Below are 25,244 nucleotides of genomic sequence, written 5' to 3'. Positions count from 1 at the left end.
GTACTTGTTTTCATTTGTGCTTTTCTCACAGGTGGTAATGCACACAGAATGAAAATTTGAAGTAAAATCTAGAACATTTAAAATGCTGCATGGAGTAAAGTTTGTGCAAGTGAGAAGCTGAGCTGGAGATTGGATCCTGCTGAAAGCAAGACAAGAATCAATCTGTAACTTTATTCAGTATTGCTATTGGAAAAAAACATTTTTCTTGCTATTTAAATTAAAAATACCACAGGACTCAACAAAGTTTTTTAGCACTTATATTTTAAGAATTGAATTCTACTGAGTAATAAAAGGAAAGAAGGATTTTACTGTGACCAAAGCACTGACCAGGGATTTGTAAATTCAGGTGCTGCCTGGCAGTGCCTCAGATTTTCAACTGATCTTTACAAAATAATTTATTTAAACCCGTATTTTAATATGGAAATAAAAGTGAAATTCATAAGGAACAAAAAGTGTATGTGACAATAATATTGTGCTGTAGCCCAGATGGTTAGAAAAAGCAGGCATCAGGGAGAAGTTGCTCAATTGGATGTGTAATTTCTTATATCTTCTTGAGTTTGTTTATACACTAATTCCATGAACGGTTGAGTACCTAGTGAATACATAAGTGAGGGTATGTTTGGGTAATTGGAGCATGTATCTGTTAAAGATACAAACTTTGAATTTAGACGTTTAGCAGTTTCAACATAGGAGTGAACTAGAAAGTTGCAATAAAATGTATTATGAAATAAAGTGCATTAATGTATCCATTCATGCCACGTTTTAGATGGAAACAAAGGAAGTATAGCCAGAATTATTCACTGACTTTGGATGCCTTGGACCTGGTATTTCATAGTAATTCATAACATTAGACTGCCTATAGTCCTCTAGAAGTAACTTCCAAGAATACTAAAAGAGGAAATAAGGACAAGTTATCTCAGTCAGTTTGGTTTAGATGAAGAGCAGGTATCCTAAAGCTCAACTTCTGACTGTAGATAGCTGCAACTCCTTTATGATTTAAAATCTATGAAATGTTAAATTACACCAATGAGGTTTTACGATTCCACAACCCAAGCTGTGAGGATTTAAAATAGGGTATAAAAAAATGAGGAAAAACAGAATTACTAACAATTTTTAAAAATTATGTCTTGAACTATTCCAGTGTTGTCTTGGATTTTACACAGAAAGAGAGGTTTGAATTTTTCTGGGCACTACTCAAATTCCTTAATCTGACAACTGTTCTGCAAGTGCTACCATATTCACTATATCAAATTACTCTTCTACTGCAAAAGGGGGATTGGCTACCTCACATTTAGCATCTTCTTCAACACAAACTGTTTCCTTATTCCCAGATCTAAGTGAGATGGAGATCTTCTGAAAAAAATCCTCTCATTAATTGACCTGAAAAGATATTCATACAACTGAGATGAATTAACATTATAAAAGCAATCTCAGATGTTTCTGATCTCCTGAATGAGTCACTGATGTTCTCTTAATGCAGCCTTTCTTTTGCATGGGTTTTCTTGAATGTGAAATCACAAGGAAGCAAATACAGAATTAAATTTATAAACATTTCTTACTGTTGCTGGATCATTCCAGATTTTCAAACACTAATTCTAAACAACAGAATTCAATATTTTAACTAATGTTTTAACTAATATTAGCTACTGTAGCCAAGGGCAATTCAATATTTTAATATTACACCTTGTTTTGGTGACACTAGTGGGTCTCAGCTGCCTTCCTACTTGAACATACCTCAGAAAATACTATACAGAAATGTGACTGGTTTAGTTCTAGAATACATCAGACATAATTTAAATTTTTAATTCTTTTTTTTTTTACTTGTGACTTAATAATTCTTTTAATTCATACTTACATAGAAGTTCAACCACACAACAAATAAAGAAAAAATGTGGATTTTTTTTAAAAAATCTGTACTGGCCCAGTTTGATATCTAACCTCCCTAGCTAGTTTGTTGTTGTTGTTGTTGTTTCCTATCACAATATTCGTATATATGTCTGCATTACTTTTCTTTTGTCCTCTGTCTCCCTAAAAACACAGCTTAAAAAAAGAAATTATTATCAGTCCTATTTTTTTAAATTACCTGTAGTTATACATCATGTTAACTCCATGTCTGTTGACTGCTTTACAAAAAAAAAAAAAAAAAAAAAAAAATTCATAGGCAAAACCCAGCCACTATACAGAAGAAATTAAAAAAAAAAAAATAATTGGAAAAATAATGGAACAGCTCACATGAAACTAATCAATAAATAATTAAAAGTGAATAGCAGAATTAATGCAAATTCATTTTTGTTTATGGAAAGTAATCTGTATTTGGTCTGGCTGAGATAGAGTTCATTTTCCTGCGGCAGCCCTCACAGTGCTGTGCTCTGTGTTGGCAGCTGAAAAGGTACTGATGACACACCCTTGCTTTGGCTACTACTGAGCTGCACAAACTTTAGCTTTTCTTTTTTTGCTTTGGTAAATGGCCTTACCTCAAGGTACTAGTTGTTTCCCGTCCTATTTTCTCTGCCCTGTCGCCCACGGAATGGCTTGATGTGCACCTGGCTTCCAGCCAAGGTCAACCCACTATGTAATCCTATCAAACCATTTTTGCATTATATTTTCTGTATTACTGGTTGCTTAAAGGATGAAGAAAATTGGGATTTAGAGGTCTGTTGAACCTGTAGACTTTGACAAAGTTTGACACCACTATAAATCAGTCCTTTCTTTTGCCATCTTAGAACAAAGTAAGTTGGGGTTTTTTTTCATCATGCAGAGCTACTAAAACGAGCCTTAATAGCAAGCCTTTGTGCTAGACATAACATTGGCTAGAGAATTCCTTTTGATGGCAGAAGAAGATGTTTTTGTTCTTAACAGCAAGTGGTAAATGCATGGATTAGTTGGGTTGAGACCTTCCCACGTGGCACTATGTTTATGGCAAGTCTTTATTTGTGAAGGTGATAAGGTTGTCCAGACAACCTGTGGATGCCCCACCTGTGGAAGGCCAGGCTGAATGGGGCTGGGGGCAGCCTGTCCTAATGGAAGGTGTCCCTATCCATGGCAGGGGTGTTGAACTAGATGGTTGCTAAAGGTCCCTTCTAACCCAGGATGTTCTATGATTCTTTGATGTTGGGCTTCAGGTGCCCTCCACTGTAAAGTCCCATCAGGGACTTGGGGGTTGGGCATGGTCAAGCTTGGAACTTTGACGGGACATTGCCAAGCAACCTGACAAACATTCCATAAACATTCTGCTGAAGTTGATCAGGTAGTGTCTCTTGCTTGTGGCTTAAGATTTACAAATTAAAGACTGCGCACTGGAGGATGTATTTCTCAGGTGCTTCATGTGTAAAGATTTTGGACCAGCCAGTGTTTAAATTGGCCACTGGTGTCTTGCTTTTGAGATTGCAAGATGTAGAGAGATCTTCAAGCCAGAGCATCTTTTATATCTGGGCTGGTATCTTGTGAACTGAAATGATCACTTCATGTCGTGACTTTTAGTAGATTTAACCTGCCCTCTAAATTGATCTTCTTGGCACCAGAATTGCCTTCATGTTTAATTAAGTTTTCTTTCATGCTTGTGAATAATTTTATAATGTCCTGTTGAGTTAAGAAATGGTAGGAAGTTGGATACAGGCAAAGTGAAGCAGTCCTAGCATTTCTACTTGTGTGTCTGTGACTCTTTGCGCAAATTGAAGCCCAAACTGAAGCCCAAACTGACATTGTTTTCTGAAAGGTTTTCAAAGTATATCAGCAAGGAGATATTATTTTTTCTAGCATATGTATTCATGGAAAAATCAGCATGAGACCTTAATTCTGGTTAAGAGAAGACTAAGCAACCTGTTGTCTGAGGATGGCTGTGAAATAAAAATCACTTACTGCTATCATGCTGAGCAACTTAAGTGCTATGAAAAAATGCTATAATTTCTTTTTTTGTTTTCTTCCTAAGATCTTCAGAATTATATTTTTTCTCACTAAATGAGATTCTTTTTGTACTGCATTCATCGAGAAGGGAAAATTAACTGAAACCGATATGTGTCTGCAAATCCTCAAACACTTGTTTTTAAACCTCTCTATAAAAAACCTAAGCATTTGACATAATTTTTAAGTAGTGTTGAAAAACTTGGCTTGAAAAGAGAGTCAATGACTCTTGCTTTGTGCATACTATATTAAAGTATCATGCTGACTACCTATGTTGTTTTCAGTGCTTGTTTTTTGTACTCACCTTTGCTCTTACATGTCAATTTTGTATCTTAGTACTGCACAAGCAGTCTTGCAAAGAAAAAAAAAAAAGGGATGACACAGGAAAGACACCTACACAGCAAAGAATGGAGTGGGGTGTTCCACTGCACAGAAGTAGATACTGTAAAGAAATTATTTAGTTATAATTTTAATTTAGCTGAAGAAACCTTTTCCCAAAGCTTAGTTTAGTCTAATATTTTATTCATGCTCTCTAATTATAATTTAACATCTTACTATTACAGTCATGCCACAGCTACATTCTAAGGTGGAGGAAATACCTTCTGCAGAAGGTATGAAAGGGCAGTGATATGCTGAAACACATCATATACCATGCTTGCCGAATTGCCTTATGATTTTTGAATGGATAAATAAAACCCCCAGATTTTTACAAATAGCTGTCTCAGGGCTTGGGTTTTCTTCCAAGTCTTACTAAAAAGTGAGTTTATTGATACCTGTTTATCTGTGTTTGTTCTTGTGCCAGCCTTGCCTGTCAGCTCAAGTAGTCCCCTGTCCCAAGCAGAACTCATGTTAAAATTATAGAGACTAATCAATCATATTCCCTGTGTCTTGGTTTTGCTCTATTAAATCAAGTTAGTCCACTGTCCACTTGAATGCCAGGCACTTAGTTTTTTAAACTTATCCATAGCCTGCTTTCATAGTTGTTTTTGATCAGATATGAATTTGTTGGGTTTTTTTTTCAACCAGAATTGACCAGAGTGCTTTCTAAATCATCTCTTAAATGCCAGTATGATTTTTTTTTCCTGCTAAGAATTGCTTTGTCCTGGGTTTTATCACACTCTTGGATAATTAACCTTTGACTAATTGATACAGTCAGGTTTTTATCTGGCCAAGTGTTTAAGTTTCACATCTACTAAACCCTATTTTAGAGTATAAATCCTTGTTATTAATCCTGGGTTCCAGAGTGGTGTTCCTGTTCTTTCTTCCTTTGTGTTGATTTAATCTTTTGCATGTAAGGGGTACCTTGAATATGATACTGTAAAAGCACCAGATATGCCCACAGGTTTTCTGCATGTTTGTGTCAGATTTTTCCTTTTTCTTTTAATTAGGAAAGTCTAGATATGGAAACAACTGGTGAAGAAACAACTGACCATTCAGGTAGCATTGTAGGCTACTTCTGTTCTGAATTTCCTTGACTATACCCCAGCCAAAAGCTTTTTCTTAAGCAATTGAGATGGACTGAACTACTGGGTATTTTTCATCTATTAAAAAATCTGTGTTGCTCTTGACATTACAAGTCATAGCCACAGATTTTAGGGCTGTACTGGTAAGGAGCTCATAGGTATTCAGACAAAAAAGTCCCAAAGCCCAGTGTTTTTTCAAAACACACGCATGATAAAAGGGCTGTGGACGGAAGTGAATAGCTGTCATGTGGTGCATTTTGAATATATCATTATTTGCAACAGTGCTTAAAGAGTTTAACGTTGTGTGCAATAATTTCATTGTAAGGAAGTGAAGCAAAAGAGAAAAAGCTTTGCTTTGTTGAGTGCTACCAAGATACATTGGAAAGTAGGTTTTAGGCACAGTTTTTCTTAAGAGCTAATTTCTTGCATGAGAGCAAGATATTTTTTTTAATGAAAATACTTGCACACACTTAACTTTAAATTTCTTACCTTCACTTTGCCAGTAACTTTTCTTGAACATCTGTATTCTGTGCACATTCTATTATTTTTTTCTTTTTTGGAATCCTTACTGTTTTCCAGTAAAAATGACCTATCTAGCCTTGAAAGAATAGTAATTAAAGGGACTTTATAGTCTTACTCGTGTTTTACATGTTTCCCCTTAAAAATCAGCTGCATATTTTTTCACTTCTACTGTGCAATGATTAACCCTCGCCTGCCTTGAAACTTCCCCTGAAGTTAAAGATGATACACTTAGATACACATCTTGTTTTCTGCCTTTTTGAATATCCCACTTTATCTTAAACTTGTTTGTGACATTATTCTAAATTCTTTGCTTTCAACAGAACGTAGAAAATGTGAGACAGATTCTTCAGTCCAGTCTTCATCTCTATCAGTGAGAGATCCATGCAAAGGGAGTAAAAGGTTTGTGTATGGTTAAGTGATAGTTTTTCTTTCTCAATAGTGCTGTCACATGACCCAATCTTGCTTTTAAGGGGTTTTGGACTGGTGGCAACTACAGATAAATAGTATGATTACTGTGGTATTCTGAGAGTATAAAGAAAAACACTGGCAGGGGCAGACCATGCTTTTTACTAGCCATCAGATCTTATTTGAAAATGCAGTATTTACAGTCGCTGATAAGGTGATGATGAGGGTTGTGGATTGTGTAACTGAAATTAATTTATTCTGTAACTGAGACCAGACTCTCCCTCTGAAAACCTTAAACTATTTAATTTTGAGGGATAAAAGTTGTTTTCTTTTTAAGTTGTTTTCTTATGACCGAAGAGAGTTTAGTTAGCCTATATGGAAGTTTTAATGGATTTTTTTTAAATAACTCAAACACTAATTCTGATGTCTCTTTGGAATCAGTTCATGTTTGTGTATGAAACTATCCTTAAACCAGAAAAGTATTAAATGAAAATCTAATTTATGAATTGCAGTAGGAATGACAAAGGGGTGTCAGATCATTTAAACAGAGCACGTAGAGTGCCTTCCCTTGCTAGATAGAAACACTGTTTAGTATCCTTGAAAGCAAATTGTGAAAGGAAGGGGTTTTGAAGTAAAATTTTTAAATAAGTTTAAAATGTTGATGTTTCGCAGAGTGGCTACATAATGCTAAGTGAAACTCGATTTGTGTGTCTGAAAGAGAGAGACCGGACAAAAGGAGTAACTTGATTAAGAAATTTCTTTACACACTAGTGATACATTTTACCTTGCTAAGAAAAATCAAATATTGCTGTCACAAGGAAAATCACATAATGTACTTTTCAGTCAGATAAAATGTCCAATGATCTGAAAACTTACTCGATTTTAAAGTAAACTCTGAGATATTGTTCACTTAAATTTTGATATTACTTAGAATGCATTTTAATTTTTTACTTGTTTGAATGCTTGCAGACAGAGATATGGACTCCTCAGCAGTGATTCCCTTTCCTTTTCTGATGATAATGACGACTTTGAAATACCAAGGAAGAAGAGAAATTTAAGAAGGTTAATGAAATTAGAGAATAGAGGAGGGAGGAGTGTACCTGGGAGGACTTAGCATATGCCTAACTATGAAGTGTTGCCATCTTCATATTGTACCCTTTCTAAATTGGGGCAATATTTAATCATACCTGATGGAATTGACAACTATAATTGGGATCTCTAAAACTGGATTTTTAGAATTTACTTTTAATAAGAAATTTGTTTTCTAGATGGGAATGGGAGGAAATGTAGAGATACACACTTTGATGTATTTTCTTGATGTAGAACTTCACTGCTTCTGTGCATTACTATTGTTTTTCCAAAATGAAAACCACTCTTAAGAGAAAAATAATAACGATCTAACAAATGAGTTTTTAGCCTGACATCTTTCAGATGTGTATCTCCTGGCACACACATTCCAAAGTCCTCAGGAAAGCCCAAGAGTTGTGGGCAGCCTTTATAATGTTAACATCCACTAAAATAAGTGTTCTCCTAGGCTCTAACTTTTTGAAGGTAGAAACTAAAACTACTTGAAATATGTCAGTGTATTTGGGAAAGAGAGGAATTCTTCCATTTTACTACTGAAGCTCGGTCCGTGGTCTCCACAGATGGAATAATTGTTCTAATCTTGTATTCCTATATGTGCTGTGTTGACTGACTTGGATATTCATAAGTACTATTGTTAAAATAATTGACTCAGTTTAATGTCTGGAGTGACCATTTTCCTTTATCTACTCCTAGCCATTAAATATAAAACATTGGAATGAACATTTACCTATTTAGGAAGTTCATGCTGATCTATAAGGTCTTCTGCATTCACTTGCTATCATTAGAAAATCAAAAACCTTCTATCTGCATTGTAAGTTAGAAAGCCATTTTTTCCCCTCAATTCAAATCAGATCTCTTCTGGTCAGCTTTCAGAAGTGTGCTTCAGTGGGAATTGACAAAGATACTATGAAAATTGGAGGAGATCTGGCTGGTGTGGAGCAAATGCAAATAGATGGCTCAGTAAGTATTTTTTATTCATTGTGGCAGTGAGACGTTTGCAGTATTTATGAAAGCTTCCAGTAATGGGCCATCTACAACTCCCTCGGTTTACAGTTTTCTCTCAAGCAATTCAGCTTCTCATGGAACCTTATCAAGGCTGCAGCTTTTTTTAACGTATGAAATGTGTTCTGTTGGCTTCATCTCTAGGTACAATTTGATGGCGTGGGTGGTCTTTCTGACCATATTTCATCTTTAAAGGAGATGGTCATTTTTCCATTGCTTTATCCTGAAATCTTTGAGAGATTGAAAATTGAACCCCCAAGGTAACAGACACTGTTTAAAACTCTAAGTTCTAATTTACCTATTTTCAGGAGAATTTAACTGGGGCATCGATATATTTTCAAAATTCTCAGCAGTGTTGATTTTTTTTTTTAAACAGTAGTAAAATGTAATTTTAAAAAAATTGGTAGAATCCAGTATATATGTAGGTCGAAAGATTTACTGTGTGGTGAGACCATCTTTTCAAAATGTCTTGCCTTTCAAAGGTAGAGTTGGGAATTTTTTCTTTAAAGCTCTGGTATGGAAGTGGACTTGATTGGTTTGCAAGCAGGAAGTACTTTCTACTCTAAGTCAAATGTTTGTTTACAAAAGTCCACTTGTCTCTGCCACTAGCTCTTGTGGTTTCCTTTTCAAGTTCTCAAGTATCAGTTTTACATCTAATAGGGATATTCATCTAGAAACTTGCAGTGTTTGTTGTGCTTTAGCTAAAATAAAAATCTGTCCACTTTTTACAGTTAGGTGGCTTCTGTGTTACAAAAGGAAATCAGTGATTTAATTGTTAGCTTTATATATTCTTGGTCAACAAAACTCAGTAACGGCATATTGAACTAGGACCTAAAATTCTTTGCCTTCAGTAACATTAAAAGTATTTCAGAATAGAAAGAAAAATATTTCTGTGCTTTGCTTCTGTGTTCATTGAAATTCTATTTTGAAGCAGCAGTGTATTGGCTTTTCTAGTTGAAATCTAGTTGATCTCTAGACATGCAGAATATCTTGCCAGCTTTAGAATACTTCTTCCTTTATTGTCGGCAAAGGGAAGCCAATTCCAGTAACTCAAAGCTTTTTGAAGGAGAATTAAATGTTTTACTAAAAAATCTTGCCTTATGTGAAAACAAGAAGGAATATGGAGTGCATCATTGAAAAATTAACTGATGATTCCTAAGTTATCCTAGTCTCAGATTCTGCATTGGAAGTTTGTTCTTGTTTGGATCCAGCCACCCCTGCTGGATTGTCAGAAGTTTTGAAAGTGTCCTTTTGGGATGCTGCAAGCTTTTATCAAGGTTTTATATTTCTGCATTATCCTCTTTACTGATTTTATTTGCTGCCTTGAAGAGCTGTACATATACACTTTTGACTTTTTTCATACTTCAGCTGTTACTGCTATCTTATCCATGAAGTGTTTTGTTTAGAGCAGAGTAGTTTTAAGGATGGGTTTTGTAATAGGTGCTTTTCTATGATTCTTTTTTCTTATGTGATTTTTTAAAAATTTATTTTTGTTTAAATTGCAGAGGCTGTCTATTTTATGGTCCACCGGGGACAGGAAAGACACTGCTTGCTCGTGCACTTGCTAATGAATGCAGTCAAGGTCACATGAGAGTAACCTTTTTTATGAGAAAAGGTGCTGAGTGCCTGAGTAAATGGATAGGAGAATCTGAGCGACAGCTTCGTTTGTTATTTGAGCAGGTAAGGTTGAAATGCGCCATGTATTCTGTCCCAGTTGGAATTAAATTTCTATGGTCTACAACATGTTCTGTCAGCTCCTTTCACTGAAATGAGATTTCCACTGTTTCCTTTTTCAGTGAAGTTTAGGGACTTGAAATCTTAAGATGTATTGGGAAGAGTTAGTAAAGGAAATAAGAATATCCTGCAAAGCACCACCACTACCTGTCCCCCCCCCCCCCAAAAAAAAACCAAACCCAAACCAAACAACCTCCCAAAAAGTCACCAAAAATGTTTCAAGAAAACAGAGGTGGTGACTTAAGAGCAGAAGGAAAGAGATTCAGGCTGAAAGCATGGTCATTTAAATGGATAACTGAAGCTTGCTTCCAGAACCTGTAACCTAGCTAAATCCTGTCTCTGTTCTTGTGGTTGCCAGGTAGATGTAAAAGCTACTGGTGTGGCTTCTTTCTTGTCACCCAGTCTCCTTGGGTTAACAGAAGCTGCTGTCTTTTTCTACTTGTGCCACCTTACTGCTAGGTCAATGAGCAGAGTCTGAAAAATCTAGTTTGTGCCTTTCTAACCATGATGTTTTTCATGCATTTTCTCTTTCAAAATAGGGTTGTTTTCCTGATGTCAATGTCCCTGTGTTTTCATTGTAGGCCTACCAGATGCGACCTTCAATTATTTTCTTTGATGAGATTGATGCTCTGGCTCCTGTACGGTCTGATAAACAAGACCAAATTCATAGGTAGGACATGTTTTGTATCTACATAAAAGCTGTTTGATCTTTGTGAAAAAAAGATGGCAACTTATTTAACTGCAAGTGATGCATTAATTTTTCCTGAAAATTAGTAATTCCATGCAAATGAATATCAGAGATTTTAAAACAGTAATTGAAAACAATCTGCTGAGCTTGATATCAGCAAAAGGTCTGTGTTACTTTATCTGTATTTTATTATGAGTTAAAATGAGCCCTTTGCTAAACAGCATCTCATCAATAAAAAACTTTTTGAGTGATCATTGGGCAAGGTTATGTGTAACTAAAGAAAATTTCCTAAGCCAGTGAATGAAAACCATATTTTTCTGTTAGCTCTGTTGTGGGGACACTTCTAGCACTTATGGATGGCTTAGCCAGCAGAGGAGAGGTTGTGGTAATAGGAGCCACCAACAGACTGGATTCGATAGATCCTGCTTTAAGAAGACCTGGGCGCTTTGAACGAGAATTCCGCTTCAGTTTGCCAAACAAAGAGGTCAGAACTTCCACTCAACCTTACGCTTATGTGGCAAAGTCCATCTTTATAACAAACCCCTGTAATAAGGCAGCATTTTGCAGCAGTGCAAGTCTTCATCTGTAGTGTGCAGCTTGGACAAAAGCTGTAGAGAGACAAAAAGGGGTATCTGGAGAAATTGCATTGTACTGTGCAGGGCAGACCTGGCTCTGAATATATATGATTAGGGTGATTTCAACAAGTTGTTAATTTTCTAGTTAGTTTAGGTTTCTCTGTGATTGGTGAAGAAAATGGGATGCTGAAAGTAACTGAAATGTTTAAGAAATAATATATTAATTAGTTATAAACTATCCCTATAGCATCTTGAAAGTAAAAGAAGGGGTGGTAGAATTCCTCCTTGGTAGGAAAAAATTTGAACAAGGCTAATGTTAGAGCAAATTAAGTATGCTGGGATCTTACTGGAAGTTATTGACAGGGGCTTGACAAGGATGTGAAGGATACTACACAGGTGCAGAGTTTGGGAAGCGTCTAGTTCAATGGCAATAGTTAAGCAATATAAAAATGTGTATTTAGCAACCAAAAAATATTGAAGGGGAGGAGACAGTGTGCAAAACTAGAGACCTCTTTTTGTGTTTTCTCTCTGGATATCTGGATATTTATTATCACTTCTTGGAAAAAGGATGAAAAGGCTTATTGGATTGAAAGCTAATAAAAGTGCAGAAACATTTTTCTCCAATTTTTTCCAATTTTCATCGGCTCTCAGGAGCAGGAGATGAGATGCCATTAAAAAGATCTAATACATTATTCCTTACTGTGGTAAAGTTCTAGAAATCTGCCATAATTGATCTGTGTACCAAGAAATAGTTCATAAAATTTTGCTGAATTTGAGAGCATTTTATTTGACAAAAAACTCTGTTTGCAGATAAGGATTTTACAATGATTTTTTCTTCAGAGTCATTAGGTCTCAGACTTGGAAAAACTCACTTTTTTGGAAGATGTAAATGCCTTTTACTTTACTGCAATCCCTGGCTAGAGTTTAATGTAACAAGTTCAGAATTATTAAATTTCCTGCTTGAAAAACCAGGCAGCATATTAATAACTGACCTTTAAAATACTAAAAGGTTTAGCAGATAAGAAAAGTATTTGTACTGGTAGAAGGGGTTTTGTGGGTTTGTGTTGTCATTGTTCTTTTGAGACAGAACTTAGGGCAAACTGAAATGCAACCGTTTTCAGGCAAGAAAAGAAATTTTCAAAATTCACACACGAGACTGGAACCCGAAGCCATCAGACAACTTACTTGAAGAGCTGGCTGAAGAATGTGTTGGTGAGCTTGAAAACAGTGTGGGTTACTGTATGTGACTTGAGTCCTAGGGAACCTGAGCTTGTACCAGGCAGCACCTGAGCTCTTGTACCTTGTGGCAGAGAGAGGCAGTGAGGAGGCACTTGGCGTGGGAGCAAATTTAGGCACTGCTTTCAATTTTCTTTTTGTCTTTCAGAATATTGAATGGGTTTGGGACGTCTTTCCCAGGAAGAGACTTTTGACCTGCAGGCTGCTGCCTAAGTGCAGGATATCAGGCTATGTAACAGAATATTTCTGCAGTGTAGTTACTCTTTAAATTGTCCCTTAGCCTTGTAAGTTTTAGCTGCATAAAGCGTCTTTCAGTGTTGCACTTTAGAAATATTGGCCTCGAATTCTGTTTTATCTGAGATTGACATTACATTTGATTCTTGTTTTGTTTGTTAGGATACTGTGGTGCTGATATTAAAGCCTTGTGTGCCGAAACTGGTCTCTGTGCTTTGCGACATCGCTATCCTCAGCTGTATGAAAGCAGGGAGAGACTGCAGATAAACATGGATTCAGTTAAAATAAAAGCAAATTATTTTTCCATGGCCATGCAGAAGACTGTTCCAGCTTCACGGAGGGTTGTGCCTTCCTCTGGGCAAGCGCTATCAGCTATTTTAAAGCCGCTGTTAGGAAACACACTGGAAAAGATTTTAAAAACCTTGCAGAGAGTATTTCCCCATGCCGAGCTTGCACTAAAGAAGGACCAACCGCAAGGTATAACATCTATACTCACTTGTTAAAAAATCTGCCAGAACAAAAACTTGTGGTCTGTGCAATCAACATACACAAATGTACTCAGCTGTATTGGCAGCACAATTTTATACTTTGTGTGTGCACAGTGCAGGGTGGGAGCTGCACGCAAAAAGCAGTGGAGAACTGCGGGTTCTTTGCTGGATTCTGACAGGAGCTAACATCACGTTTATCACTTGCAGAGAGGAATCTCAGTTTTTAATTATTAGCACCTCTTTTCAAATAAATGCTTAAAGCGGGAGAAATGTTTTTCAGGTGTCTGGGAACTACATAAGTTATTCCTAACCATCTTTATCCTAAGAAGAAAAACTCACCAGTTTTTGCCAACAGAGAGATAACACCTGATGCAAATCATGGGACATAAGACAGCTTTGTAGAGACTTGTGCATTCTCCTTTGATTTATGGTAGAATGAGCTGTTCAGAAAATAGCATTCAAATGATGAAATACAAGAGAAGTGTTTTCCAGCACCGATTTTGAAGGTGTATTACTGCGAGGGAGAGATGGACTATACTAGAAAGTTAACAAACCTCTCTTCTCTTTAAATCCTATTTTAGGAAATTATGTGGTTGACATTGATGAGGAATCACCATCAATCTCTGAAGAGAAGCTGACTCATAAAGCAGCAGATCAGAAAAAGGCAGAATTCCGCACTTTCAGTAGGTACGTTTGTCCCTGTTATGGCTCTGTTTTTAAGATGGCTGAGTGTGTAAACTGTTATGGTGTGAGGGATGCTAGATGAAGGAGTTGAAAGTGTGTGTGTGGGTGATCAATATTTGCCAGATGTAAGTGTGAAGGCTCAACTGGTTACTTCTGTTCTAGCTGAGTACACTGCCCTGACCCATCAAAGTGAACTGCTGTGTGGGTGTTTGGCTGGACAGTCCCACCATGAGATTTAAGAGCTGTTACTTAACCCAGCCAAAAGAGTAGTGGACATGCTGGGGACTGGCAGGATTTCTAGCAGAGTACTAGTTTGTGAGAAAGTAGGCTTTGATAGTCTTCCTGTTCAAGGACCAGCTTATTATTTTGGGGAGCAGGGAGAATATTTACAAAACAAAGTGCATAGGAAAAAGCTTTAATGTCTGTTTAATGTCTGTTTAATGTCTGTTTAATGTCTGTTTTCCTATTTCCTATTTTTCTATCACTCATTTTTAAACTTCTTGTCTTTTTATTGCTGTAGAAATCCTCGTGACCAGCCAACATCTTACAGGCCACGGTTCTTACTAATTGAAGAGCCAGGATCTGGGCAAGCTTCTGATTTGGCAGCTGCAGTAATACATTCCCTGGAAAAGTTTCCAATTTATACACTCGATACACCAACTTTGTTTGCTAGCATATCACCAGATGAAACATGTGTACAGGTAGCTTTTTTTTCTCATTAGTCTCATAGGATTAGTGCATAAACTAGTGAAGTCATTGTCAATATAAGTGGCCTGATTTAAATGTGCTGTTTTGTTTATTTTTGTCTGAAAATTCACTTTTCCGTAGAATGATACCACATAAGGATTTTATACATAGCCACGTTTTCCATTTGAAATGTAACAGGGAGAATATTACTAGGAGCTCAGGCAGATGGGAAGTGCTGCTAATAAACCCCTCTCTGTGGCAAGAAATCTTGCTGGTCTCATATGGGATTTAGAAAGTTGTTTTTATTGCTTCTTAACACTCTGTGCTACCAGTAGATGGCTCTGCATCGACCTGACAGCATGTCAATGCACATTCTGTAGGTTCTTTTTAAATTGTATTTGTAGGGCAGCCAAGATTTTGGGGAAAGGATTTTTTTTGTTTGGTTGGGGTTTTTTTCCACTTATGCATATACAGCTTTTACTGCTGCAGTACATGCAGCAATAGTGTTAAAATTCATGGAATACTTAGATTTGTACAGTGTTGACTTTTCATCAATTGAGAAAAGGAAATATAAGCAGTTTAGTGTTGTTTTGCTTTTTTACTTTTGGACAGTAAGTCTGCTTTGTTTTATGGCATAACTGTATTAAAATATTTTGATCTCTAGTAGCAGCATTTGAGAGCTGTACAAGTTAGGACAGACACATGATGTGACTGGATACTCCTTTGTCACATAGGAGGAGCAAGTCCTTTGCAGATTTTTAATCTGAAATGGTGCACAGAGAAGTTTGTTGTGTGAAAGGAATGTTCCACTTCCCTCATGCAATAGATGTGTGTTGTCTTCTGTGACTGAGGTGCCATCTGTAGGCAGTGGCTTGTGGTTTTCCAAAGCCCACCTGTGGTAATGAGAGGCAGTGAGTGATATAGCTCTTCAGGTAGTCTAAGGACTGGTCACCTCTTTAAAAAATGTGCTTGAAGTTATGAATTCTAGCCAGGCATCTTGTGCTGTGTTAGACGTTGTCTTTTCACATAGGCCTTTGTTTGTTCAGACTATGCTCCAGTCTGAATTAGGTGTGTGTCCCTTCTGAACTAGAAATAGTTTAGCTGCAGTTGTCTAATGATTTCTTCAGGCAAATACGCCTTGCCAAAGAGTGAGCTGTGGGTTTTTTTCAGGCATGCCATTACATTGTCCGAGTTCTTAGGCTCTTTAGGAGTTATCTCATACCTAAGTAGTTCTGAAATCAGGCAGAGAGTCAGGTCGGATTCTGTCTGCATAGAAATGTCTATATTTGAGTCAAAGTGAAAATTTTACCTGATTATTAAGGAGTCATTTATCGATTTGTCTCTATGTCTTACCTTTATACCTCTTTTTTCATAGGATAGTTTGACTGATATGTAGTTATTTAGTAGTTTGTTCTATATGATGTAGTTTTCTTATCCAAGCTTTCATTTTACCAGCTGATGCGAGAAGCTCAAAGATCAGCACCCAGTATCATATATGTCCCACAAATCCCTTCGTGGTGGGAGACTGTTGGACATACTCTAAGATCTGTTTTTACAACACTACTGCAGAACATCCCAAGGTTTACTCCAGTTTTACTCCTTGCAACATCTAATGTTCAGCTGAGAGATCTCCCAGAAGAGGTACTTCAGTCAATACTTTTCTTCCTTCATTACTCAATTTCTTGCTAATTTATCACTCCCTGAAGCATTAGAGTTATATGCCACTCTTAAGCAAATTCATAGTTTTTACTCAGGCATACAAACGCAGTCCCTTAAAACTTGCTTAGACAAAATGATTCTGAAAGCATTTGCCTAAAGTGCTGAGTAGAAATTGACTTTGACCCAACTTTTTCTCCCTTCTCACATACTCAAGCTTATTAGACAGATGTATGGTCTTGCTTCAGACAGTGGTTTTTATGGCTTCAAGATGCTTAAGTGTGTCCTTAGTGGAGAATGTGGTGCTTGAAAAGTAGCTAGGAAAAAAAGACTATTTTTCTGAAAACATTTTTACTGAAAAGTCAGAGGTATTTTTTTCTGAAAAATACAGAGGTCACACTGTTAATGATGGAATGTAATTTCAGATTTAAGGGTTTTTTAAAAAAATTAATTATTTCGTTCATCTGGGTGAAAGCGCAACAAATTGGAAAGCTAAGTTGCTGTTTAAGCAACTTGGAAATAAATTTTGAGGTGTATTCTTTAACAAAATTCTTTAAGAGGACATGTTGAGCTTTGTAGAACGCTGAGAATGTGCATTAAAGAAGGACTTCTCAAAATGTGAATTTGTTGCTCTAATTATTTTGTCTCAGTAACTGAAATTTTCATACTGTTAATAAGTGTCTTCTAAAATAAGGCTTGAAATCCCTTCCATACTTTTTGGTAGTAGAAATAGGAAAATGGAATATAACTTGGAATTATTCAAATTGAGACACTTCATTTAAATTAATTTAAAATAAAATTAGAGAAATTTCAAACACCTTACTAAAAAGCCAGCACTTGTACTCTGAGCCTTGCCATTTTCCCTTTGTAGCTTCCATAAAGATTCAAGCCAAAGGACAGCAAGGCATGTAAATGCAAAATTAGCAGCCTTGGGGATGGTGAATCCCCAGTCACTCCTTTTTCAGTTGTTTATCATACAGTTTCTTCCTGGAGCTTAAAATCTAGAAGGAGATCCTTAGAGAAGGCATTTTAAATTGCCAAGCTATAAAAACCTAGATTTTTAAGGCCACGAAGATAACTTTTCGTTGATAGTCTTATCCAGATAAGTATTCAGTTTAATTCAGAGAGGTACTAATCTTTTTTGGATCAGAATATAAGTAGTTTGTGTGGCCTTGTATAACTGAAGTATGTTTTCTCTTCATGCTTTAGATAAAAGCATTGTTTAATAATGAATACGAAGAAGTTTTCAGAATCCCACGTCCTACCTTGGCTGAGAGAAGACTTTTTTTTGAGGACTTAGTTATGAATCAAGCTGCTCAACCTCCTGCATTAAAAAACAGCACAAGTGAGGATATTCTACATATAAAGCTTTGCTAACTCTAGGTTAGCAGCTAATGCCGTATTCACTTTGGTGATAATTTTCTATCAATTGTTTTTAAAGTGCTTGTAATTGACTACCATCAATTAACTACAATTTTCTGATTCAATTAAGCTTGCCAGCCTTTGGAAGTGCTGCCTGTAGCACCACCACCCAAGCCCCGAAAGCTGTCAGAGGAAGAAATAAGACAGGTGGAAGAGCAGGAAGAGGATACACTGCGTGAACTTAGGATTTACTTAAGAGACGTGGCTCAAAGACTTGTCACTGACAAACGTTTCAAAGCATTTACAAAGCCCATTGACCCAGAAGAGGTTAGTATTGACTTATAATACCATTATAACTGTGTGTATTCATAATTCCTCTGTGTTTATGTTTCTTGGTGGTTTTGTGCTCTTTCTAGGAAGGTTTATCTTTGGTGTTAGGACTGTACTATTTTGATTTTCCAAGAAGGAAGTGAATTTTGCATTTACTTGATTCCTGGAGGCTCTCAAATGTTTATTATATGGGTATTCTCTGAAAGCCCCGTGTTCTTTCTAAAAGGTCTTTAAAACTTTAGGATATTTCAGTTAAAAGGGATCTACAAGGATGATCTAGTCCAAGTGCCAGTTACGCCAAATGGCAATACAATTTGCCCATGGAAGGATTTGAGTACATAGGTGTGTTTCACTACTAAAAAGCAGAGAGATCACTTTATATTTATAAAAAGCACTTACAGGGCTGTTGTAATAAAGTCTAAAGCTCTTGGATTAACTGTCAATAGCTTCTGTGAGAACAGGAGTAGAGCAGCAGTTTGTCAAATAAACTTTCAGATGCCATTCTCAGTTTCATCTGAGGCCTTCCTCAGTAGAGAATCAACCATAAGGGCTGCATGTTTTTTTCTTGCCCCCGTACACTTCCCATTGAATTTATTGAAAAAGTCTAAGCCAGGGGCATGTACTTCAAAGTCAGTTGTAGTTTTAAGATAGCTTTGCATTTCAGCAAAGTCCCGTTCCCCTAAACGTCCAGTCACTTGTTTTTCCCTTTCTTTGCAGTTTCTAAGATGTGACTAACCTATAAAAACATAGATGTCCTCATCTAAAGTAGTCAATTGGGCTCTTTTTAAGCTCTGAGTAAAGAAATTGGCATCTCTGGTTCCAGTTATCTCATTCTAGAGTAGATTCTTAGGACAGGTGCTTCAAAGGTTCAAATCCTGCAGATATTTTCTTGCAGCCAACAACAAAGAGAATCCAAGGTGACATTACTGAGAAAGGTTTCTCTGCTGTGATTTTCTAAAAATGAAATGAATCTTGCTAGTTTTCCTCTGCCCTCCTACACACACTTCTTACCACCCTGCTTCTTTTTTCCCCTTCTCCTGGTCTGTCTTTTGCTTGAAATACCTTTTCAAATTTCAAAAAGCTAACTGGTTATTTTCTTCACTTTTGAGGGTGTTATAGATATTTGGGGCTCTTAAGAAGTCCTTTGTTTGACTTTATGAAAATGATTAATTTTTGTAGCTTAAATCTCTGAACACGCATATTTAATTTGTAGACAACCAATTACAAGAACACTACTAAACAGCCCATGGACCTCTCGACAGTTGTCTCCAAGATTGACATGCATCAGTACCTAACTGCAAGAGATTTTCTAAAGGACATTGATCTAATCTGTAGCAATGCTTTAAAATACAGCCCAAATAAAGGGCCTGCAGGTAAGGGTGTATTTTTTATCCCTAATATGGAAAAATTTCAGATGTATAAATTGATAGATTTTGTCTGTGGAAATTTAGTAATCCCACAGTGGATATGGGATCAGATAATTTTAAACCACCCCATTAGATAATTTTAAACAACCCTGGAGAGCATTTCTTGCCCAGTTGTAAATGTTTTAGCATTAGATATATTGTTTGAGTACAGAGTTGTGATAGATGTGTTGATTGGTAACTAGTACTTTTCTTAAATAATTAACTTTTCTGTTTTTATTCTGAAAATACTGATTGAGATAACCTTTCAGAACCTGCTTATGAAAAAGAAAAATCACTCTAAGTAACAAAATAAAGAGTTTCATTGACTGGTAGAAAATGCACAGTTCTGGCTGTAAAATTTCAGATCATCTCCTGAGGCACAAAGCTAGTACTTTGAGTGATACTGCATATTCCATAGTGAGGCATGAAATGGATGAAGGCTTTGAGCGGCGCTGCCAAAAAATTAAAGACTCTCGTAAGGAAAGAGGTATGTTTTTTGATATTGAGAATTTTAAGACTTGTCTCATGCTTTGTAACCAGCCACACAAGACACAATTCTTTTCTCTGTGGTTGTAAAAAAGCAGACCCAAAGTGTAATGAAAAATGGAAGATGCCCACAGAGCTTGTGGACACCAGCACCTCCTGCTCTAATGGCAAGTTGCATTTTAGTCAGACTTTCTTGGAGAATGTGTTAAAGTCAATGCTACCTTCTCTGTTTCTGTGGCCTAAAAGCAAGTTCCTATGATGCTTGGTTCTTCATGCCAGAGGCATTGAATTTTTCATTATGCTGCTTCAAAGTGTGGGGTAAATCCTGATTTCATTCATTCAGTATGGTTATGAAGTTGAAATGCAAAGGCTGCATGACATTTTAAGAGCCTGGCCTTGATGACCCAACTGGCATTTAATGGCACCTACATCTTGAAGTCCAAAGCATTGTCTGTGGCTGTTGTGAATATTCAGCTAGTTTTCAGTTACATGAAACAGTGTTTTCCCTTCCTTGCCTGTAATATATCTAATAGAGAACTGATCTCATTAACTTGCAGCCTTTTCTCTAGACCCATGTAGGGAGATGGTACTAAAGCTCCTGTGGTTATTTTCCTTGCAAGATGCTGCTGCTGCGTTTTGAGGAAAGAGCTGCTTTGGGAATGTTTTGGATTACTTTTTTTTTTTTTTTTATCTCTTTGTAGATAAGTCAAAAAGAAAATGCAAAATGAAAGGAGACTCTTCAAGTACCACAGTAAAGAGGAAGAATGTTCCGTTTGAATCCTCCCAGGACTGTCCTATGGAAGAACATGAAAATGTACTTCAAGGACAACAGAAAAATGGGACAGAAAATGGAAGCGAGAGTGTGACCCTTGTGGCTAAATTCCCTACTGAAAAAAGGACTGTCATGCTTCCTGAATGTTCAGACCTAAGAGAGGAGAATGAAATGCTGGATTGCCAAATGGCAGGAACTTCTGAAGATGCATGTTCAAATGGTAAGTGAAAAGTCAAACAAGTAATTTAGCTCTTTTTTGTTCTTGAGGAGGGTTACACTATTTATTAGGTTTTAGCCTTCTGGAATTTCATTCTGTTACTTCTTTTGTGTCTCTCTCAGATCAACACACAGTGTTCCTTGCATAATGATGCTGCTCCTCTAGTTATGCTGGCTACAGTCATGGTTTTCTGCAGTGGCTGTTTTTTTTTTTTTTTTTTTGATTCTGCAGTTTTTCAAATGGTACCAAATTATATCTTCCCAGTAATAAGCAGCCTGAGTATAAACTATACTGCTGGACTTAAAGCAGTGTGGACCAAGAGACTGCTGTGGAATAGAAGAATTACATCCTTTTGTTTGAAATGTACATGTGTATGTGTTTCCTAACCTAAAATACATCTTTTAAGACCATATTTGGTTTTTTTAACTTAAGGTTTACTGTGCAGTGCTGTAGTGGCAGCATGAATATTTTTTCTTAGTTTTACCCTGCCTTTTTTTCCCTAGTGCTTTTTTTCATGTCCAAGTTCCTAGTTTTTATGGAGCAGCAGTAGAAAGATAGAAGTCAAGCATTTCTCCATAAAAAAAAAAATTGGTAACTGTTCTGTCTCTGTTACTGCAGAGGGGTACTGTTTTCCAGATACAGGATACTTCACTGACACTGTATTCCAGATAAAGAGAAATCCTGAATTAAGAAATGTGTGTAATTCCAGATTCACGAGTACATCGTACAGCTTGCGTGGGGCATTCTCAGGTGGATGAGCAGCCGCAAGTGTGTGATGGGAATGGGAAAGCAAAGGAAATTCACACACGGGGAGTATCTGTGGATTACTCTGAGCTCAGAGTAAGTCTAATTTCAATTTTGTTAATACTGAAGTAGGATGTTTCTTGCTACCTATGTGGTTGTCAGTTAAATCACTTAACTGATGGCAATTCTAACAATTAATGAGAGGGATATACGGTTTGTGAAATAATTCAACCTGTAATAACTGTTGTTTCCACAGCTGGTGTGGATGGCTGCTCTTGCTTTCAGTGAGCTGAATTTTAGGAGACTGTTCTCTTCTTAATTTTCAGTGTAAAAGGGCTTGTTAAATTTTGACATACCTCACTAACAACCTGCTACTGCTGTTTTTTGGCAGTTTTTATGATGGACTGGGGAGATGGGTATTTTGGTTTGCTGTTTGCATGTTTGCATTAATTAGGAACTGGAAAAGGACCTTGATTTTTAGCAGTGATGACTTTAAACTTGAAATTGGAAGGTTGGCCAAAAGATCATCCTGGATAAAATACTAATATCTGCTTTTCTGAAATGCTTTCTAAATTCAGTGCTAGAATTTTGCATCCATACAATTACAATGTTACATGATTTTTCCAATCCCCTCTAGAGCAGAAGTTGTTATTCCAGGGTATAGCTGGGGAAAGCATCAAACATGGGCCTAACTGCAGGAAGAAAAATGAGTTTCCTTTGCATGAATTGGAGAGGGTAGAAGAATGACCTGCCCTTCAGGGGGGATATAGCCATGAGAAAAATTCAGAAAATTGCTAGGTTGAAGTCCTGGGGGTTGATCAATGCAGAGGAAGCTGCTGTTTACCTGCTGTGATGAGAAAGGGAATATTACTTGGTTGTTTCCCTTGTGTTGGAAGAAAATCTCCTTTGGCAAAAGGTCTCACCAGCACAATTTCTATCATATTTTTAAGTATTGATCTGAACTGTAGAGGTTGACTTTCCAAGATGAGAAGTTTCCTAAGGAAGCAAATTTCAGGGTGTTGTGTTGTTCATGTCTGCTTGTATATTTAAAGAAGCTACATTGGTTTTTCTAAAATCAGGATGCCAGTGGCATGTAATCTGAAGTTCTTGCCTACTGACTGGAGAAGTGGTAGGATAGAGCCTTTACAGTTGTTTTTGCTTATATGTGTTTCAGCTGTGAGGAGAGAGCTACAGCCATGAAACACATAATTTAAAAGACTTTTTTCCTTAACATGGGTGTCACTGGAACTCACTGGTTGTACCAGAGAGCCCTTCCAAAATGGAGCTGCTTGGTTTTGTATAGGGTTTTTGTTTAGTTGATTTTGTTTGTTTTCTTGGTGGTTTCTTTTGGATGTGTGTTCACTTATTTGCTTGATGTTAGGTGTAGAACTGAAATCTTACGGTAGCTGATCTAAGGGAAGCTGAGTGTGATGGCAAGCAGTTGTGAAGCAGTAATATTTTTGTTTGATGTGGCTGCTCTCTTCAGCTACATCTGTACAGCCTCCTGCAACACACAGCTGCTGAACAGCCCCAGCAGTGCTGCTGCTAGCTTGTCAGTGCTGCTTTCCCCAGATTGCCACATTCACATCTTTGGTGACACAAGGAAATGTGTGAGAGATTGGTGATTTCCTACAGACTGCTCTGGTAGTTGATTCACTCTTGAGTAGAAAAGTAGGAGCTGACTGATGTTAGTCACAGTACAGATTCAGCACATGGGTAGAGGTGAGCACCTAAGGATGCTTCCGTTTCCATCTGGCACAGGTCTGTCTGGAAGATATGTAGGCTTGTTTCTGAAAACACATTTTCCAGGGCCCTGTATTGCATTTCTAATGAAATGCAACCATGACTTCTCTGAGGCAGCTACTCTGTGACAAAGTGGATTGTGTCCTTCCCCGCTGTTCTAGAAGCAGTTGATTGGCAATTATGATCCCTGATGTCATATAGTGATGAGTAAGAAAATACTGTCTGAAATGTATGTAAGCCTTTCCTCTGATGTGTGCAATACTAATTTGCTTCCTCCAGTTAAATTTTTTGAGATATTTAGTCAGTTTTCTGAAATGCCACTTCTATTTAACAATATAAGAAAGTAGGATGTAACTCGTGCTATTCTGAATTGTAGTTTCCATTTTTTTGCTTCAGCAAGTGCTGGATTTGGTCATTGTGGCAACTGAGAATGTCAGTATATCTCACATGGAAAGACTTTATGCTCTTCTCAGCCAGTGCATTTACCAACATCGGGAAGATGATGACAAAACTGAATTAGTGAAGGTAAATTTTTTATCTTGCAGACCTTTCTGTCACGTGCTATTATACATCTGTGTGTGTGTGTATTATATGTGTGTGTGTTATGTGCATGTATGTGTGCACTGTGAACATCACACTTACTTGGCATTATTCTTTGCAGCTCAGTTGCCTGTTTCACAAGGCTCTCATTTCAGTCTGGAGGACATTTATCCATATTGCAAAACCATTGTTGTATGTAGCAAAATTGTTGCCAGTTTCCTGCCAAGCAGGAAAAGGCTTGAAGACAATGAGTCCACCCACTCAGGCCCCTCAAACCAGTTAACCTCAGTGTGTCAATAGTCTTCTCCAGAAGTCTTTCAGGAGTGGGAGGCTGTGAAAGGAGGGTGCATTTCTACATGTGTTGCTTCCTCTTTCTCCACTTGCAGACAAGCACACATGGTAATGCTTGTATAGTAGTCATTCCATTCTTGAAAAGAAATTAAGTATGAAGCATAACAAGAACTTGAAACGTTTTTCTAGTTACACCAGACTTTCTTTTTAACTAGCATGGCTCAAGCATCTTTAATTTGACAAATGGGGAGTTTTCTGCCTGTGACAGTTTGCTAATGAGTCAAATTCTCTAATCTTTGCCTCTAAGAGGATTTCTGTTGTCATAACTAGGCGGAAATTTTCCATAGGCGCCCAGTTTGGCATTGCCAGTATTGAGTTTGTTAAGACAGGTTGGATATTACATCTTCAGCTTCAAGGCCCTTGAACCCATTTGTCTTTCAGATGCATGTCCCTCAGAATGGATAAAATTCTTTATGCCTCTGAGTCTGCCTTAAAAAAAAATGAGCAAGCTTGTTCTCTTTGGCCTTGGTCATCTCAATCTCTACTTCCACAGCTGATAAAGAGTTAGAACAGACTCTTGTGTGTTCTAACTGTTGTGATTGTGCAGGCCATTCCTGAAAATGCACGCACCATTCTCTCATCTAGCATAATGATGTGGTTTAGTATGAAAAGGGACCTTTTTATATTACCTCAGTGCTTTTGAGCTTTTGTGACAGGAATTGATTGTTCAGTTTGTTTTCTTCTTCTGCCTTAACCAAAAATCATCTCCTCTTCAGAGTACCCAGATGAGTTGGTCAGAAGCAACTTCTGCTGTATGAAGAGAGACTTTAACAAGTACTTAATCAGAGTGCAGAAAAGAACAGCTCCAGCTGTTAGTTGTTGTTCTTTGGGAACTGCTTCTTTTCTCATTGTTGAAACCATCATTGATAAAGATCCATAGTCCCATAAAACAGATTCCTCCAATCTCTCTAGCCTACTCTGTATTTTGGGTGC

The 25,244-nt window shown here is 37.1% G+C and overlaps 1 protein-coding gene across 1 annotated transcript; it reads left to right on the top strand.

The window, feature by feature from the left end:
• The first annotated feature begins 4,465 nt into the window (after nucleotides 1-4,465).
• Nucleotides 4,466-24,675, top strand: LOC136358980 (ATPase family AAA domain-containing protein 2-like). Its single transcript, XM_066315235.1, has 22 exons — nucleotides 4,466-4,511; nucleotides 6,206-6,284; nucleotides 7,260-7,352; nucleotides 8,228-8,336; nucleotides 8,523-8,638; nucleotides 9,884-10,058; nucleotides 10,694-10,782; nucleotides 11,125-11,284; nucleotides 12,497-12,587; nucleotides 13,008-13,322; nucleotides 13,915-14,020; nucleotides 14,538-14,718; nucleotides 16,160-16,345; nucleotides 17,570-17,705; nucleotides 17,853-18,049; nucleotides 19,266-19,425; nucleotides 19,823-19,949; nucleotides 19,999-20,111; nucleotides 20,646-20,936; nucleotides 21,643-21,773; nucleotides 23,817-23,945; nucleotides 24,559-24,675. The coding sequence occupies exons 1-22, from the start codon at nucleotides 4,466-4,468 to the stop codon at nucleotides 24,673-24,675; spliced, it is 3,147 nt and encodes a 1,048-aa protein (XP_066171332.1).
• The last annotated feature ends 569 nt before the right edge of the window (nucleotides 24,676-25,244 follow it).

The sequence above is a fragment of the Sylvia atricapilla genome, chromosome 1 (genome assembly GCF_009819655.1).
Source record: "Sylvia atricapilla isolate bSylAtr1 chromosome 1, bSylAtr1.pri, whole genome shotgun sequence".
NCBI classification, from domain to species: domain Eukaryota; kingdom Metazoa; phylum Chordata; class Aves; order Passeriformes; family Sylviidae; genus Sylvia; species Sylvia atricapilla.
The sequence above is the reverse complement of the archived record's forward strand: the minus strand, read 5'-3'. Positions and strand labels throughout refer to the sequence as shown.

What these genes read in the sequence shown, in the direction of transcription:
- LOC136358980 (XM_066315235.1), top strand. Translation starts at nt 4,466, where the DNA reads ATGCCACAGCTACATTCTAAGGTGGAGGAAATACCTTCTGCAGAAG. An exon ending in CCATGCAAAGGGAGTAAAAG is followed by an intron (nt 6,285 to 7,259) that starts GTTTGTGTATGG and finishes GAATGCTTGCAG; the next exon opens with ACAGAGATATGGACTCCTCA. An exon ending in ACAAAACTGAATTAGTGAAG is followed by an intron (nt 23,946 to 24,558) that starts GTAAATTTTTTA and finishes TTTGCCTCTAAG; the next exon opens with AGGATTTCTGTTGTCATAAC.